We start from the raw sequence: 2,056 nt of genomic DNA, 5'->3' as shown, positions 1-2,056 counted from the left end.
ATTTGGGTAACCTGCTGTATGTTTTCAGATCCTAGGCTAAGTGACTTTGTGATTAGTCATGGAGACATGCTGCTGTCTGAATTTAGGACTTGATTCTGGAACATTGCAAGTGATGTTCTGGTGATAGAAAGCACTTGGTGAGTTATTCTCTTTGACATCTCACCAGCCAGTAACTAAATGTTTGCAGTGACTCAGAAAAGACTTTCCGAACCTGACACTGAGATCATCTGATAGATTGTATACCCCATGACTCTGGGTATAGGCTTCCTTAAGGGCAGAGATTTTTGTTTTCTTCACAGCTGTATTCCCAACAGAGATCAGAGCCTGTCACTTAGTAGATGCTCAATAAATAAGTGTTGGATGAGGAAACGAAGCCAGGGGCTACGAGTGCCTGGCTCACCACTGTACCCAGTGCTGCATGCCATGCTGATGGAATTGAGTTGAAATGCGTTGGACAGCATTTGGGCTGGTGACACAAAATTTATCTGGTTTTATATGCTGTGAAATACAGGAAAATCATGTTCAGTCAATAGCTGTTTATATGGAATATTAAGCAATAACAAAACTATATTCATCCTTTTGCCAGTGATGAGCTGGAACGATTTATGGAAAATCAAGGTGCATCCAGTCCAGGTATCCTCATTTTAACAACAAGCCTCAGCAAACCTTTCATGCGACTGGAAAAGTATGTTACACTCTTGCAAGAGTTGGAACGGCATATGGAGGTAAGGGAAGGTGAACTGTTTTAAGCTCGCATACAAAGTATGGACCTCTGCTATGGAGGCAGCAGCCAGTCTGCCTCCAAACTAGCCTTGGTGAGGAGTTCAGGAAAAATCTTGGTTTCAAAATTTACTTGATCCAGTCTTCCCTCTTCCTGGGCTTTTAGTTTTCCTCTTTATGCAGCAAGATAAGAAGGGGACTGTTTTTTTCCTCTGAAGATTTTTAAATTTTTGGACTTATTTTTATTAATTTTTTCTAGCTTTATTTTTGAGGTATGACTGACCAATAAAAACTGTATGCATTTAGATTGTATAACGTGAGTTTTAAAAGGTGTATAATGTGATTATTCATTATACACGTACTTTGTGAAATGATGACCATACAATCAAGTTAATTAGCACATCCACCACTTTTTTTGTGTGAGAACTTTTAATGTCTTTTTTTTTTTTAGCAACTTTCAAGTATACAATTCAGTGTTATTAACTGTAGTCACCATGCTGTACATTAGATCCCTCAGATTTACTCATCTAATAACTGAAAGATACTCTTTCTTTATTATTAAATATTCATGGTCATTCTCCCTCCCCTCCCTTCTCCCAGCCTCGGTCTTGCTCATTGGTTGATCAGATGGTGGTTCTACAGAGAGATCTTTCACCAAGAAATCTTCTGTTGCTCTGATATATGAACCAACTTTCTTGAGGGAGATAAACAAAGCAAAACAGCATCAGAAAATGCGCAGAAAATTTTTTTTATTATTATAGACAGAAGCATTTATCCCTAGGTCACTGCAGTCATTCAGCTTTCTGAGGCTAGGTTACAGTGGAAGATTCTGGTATTTCTTGAAAGAAGAATAAATGGGTCCACTCTTAGTTTCTTTCTTTACGCATCCAGACATCTCCATCAAAGTCCCCTTGCATTTTTTGTCTCAAGAGCCCAAATCCTCTTATTAAAAGCCAGTCAGCAGGGGTGGCTTCTTGAGTGGTTCTTGTGTGCTGGAGCCTGGGGGATGGGGTTGTGGGTGGGTGAGGGGGGCCTGGAGGCTGCATTTACCCTACTTGTTCTTCCTGTGTCTGGGGAAAGGTTTTGAGGTTTGAAAGGGTTTGAATATCTTTAAAGAAAAAGGTTGCACACTGCCGGTCATGTCAGCATTTGTAAGGATTGAAAGTGTGTACTCTGAGCGAAACCACATTCTCAGGTTCTTTGACCTGCCAGAAATCTGCAGGCAGTGGGGAGCCAGTGAGTAATGCCAGCCAGAATGAAATTTCAGTTAGAGCCGGGCAAGGTGTTGAGCCCTGGATGGCTTTCCAAAAGCTAAACCAATTTGCTGAATCGTTTG

General features: G+C 40.6%; 1 protein-coding gene across 1 annotated transcript in view; it reads left to right on the top strand.

Annotated features, from left to right (window-relative positions):
• Positions 1 to 22: 22 nt before the first annotated feature.
• LOC105002808 (rho guanine nucleotide exchange factor 6-like) overlaps positions 23 to 2,056 on the top strand; it is a 14,780-nt gene continuing 12,746 nt past the window's right edge. The window contains exon 1 of the mRNA XM_010859632.1: positions 23 to 725. Within this exon, the coding sequence (XP_010857934.1) occupies positions 606 to 725 (120 nt within the window). The 5' untranslated portion in view covers positions 23 to 605. The remainder of the gene's footprint in view (positions 726 to 2,056) is intronic.

The sequence above is a fragment of the Bison bison genome, unplaced genomic scaffold (assembly GCF_000754665.1).
Source record: "Bison bison bison isolate TAMUID 2011002044 unplaced genomic scaffold, Bison_UMD1.0 scf7180017856666, whole genome shotgun sequence".
In the NCBI taxonomy this organism is placed as follows: domain Eukaryota; kingdom Metazoa; phylum Chordata; class Mammalia; order Artiodactyla; family Bovidae; genus Bison; species Bison bison.
Note: the sequence above shows the minus strand (reverse complement) of the source record. Positions and strands in the feature narration are given on the sequence as shown.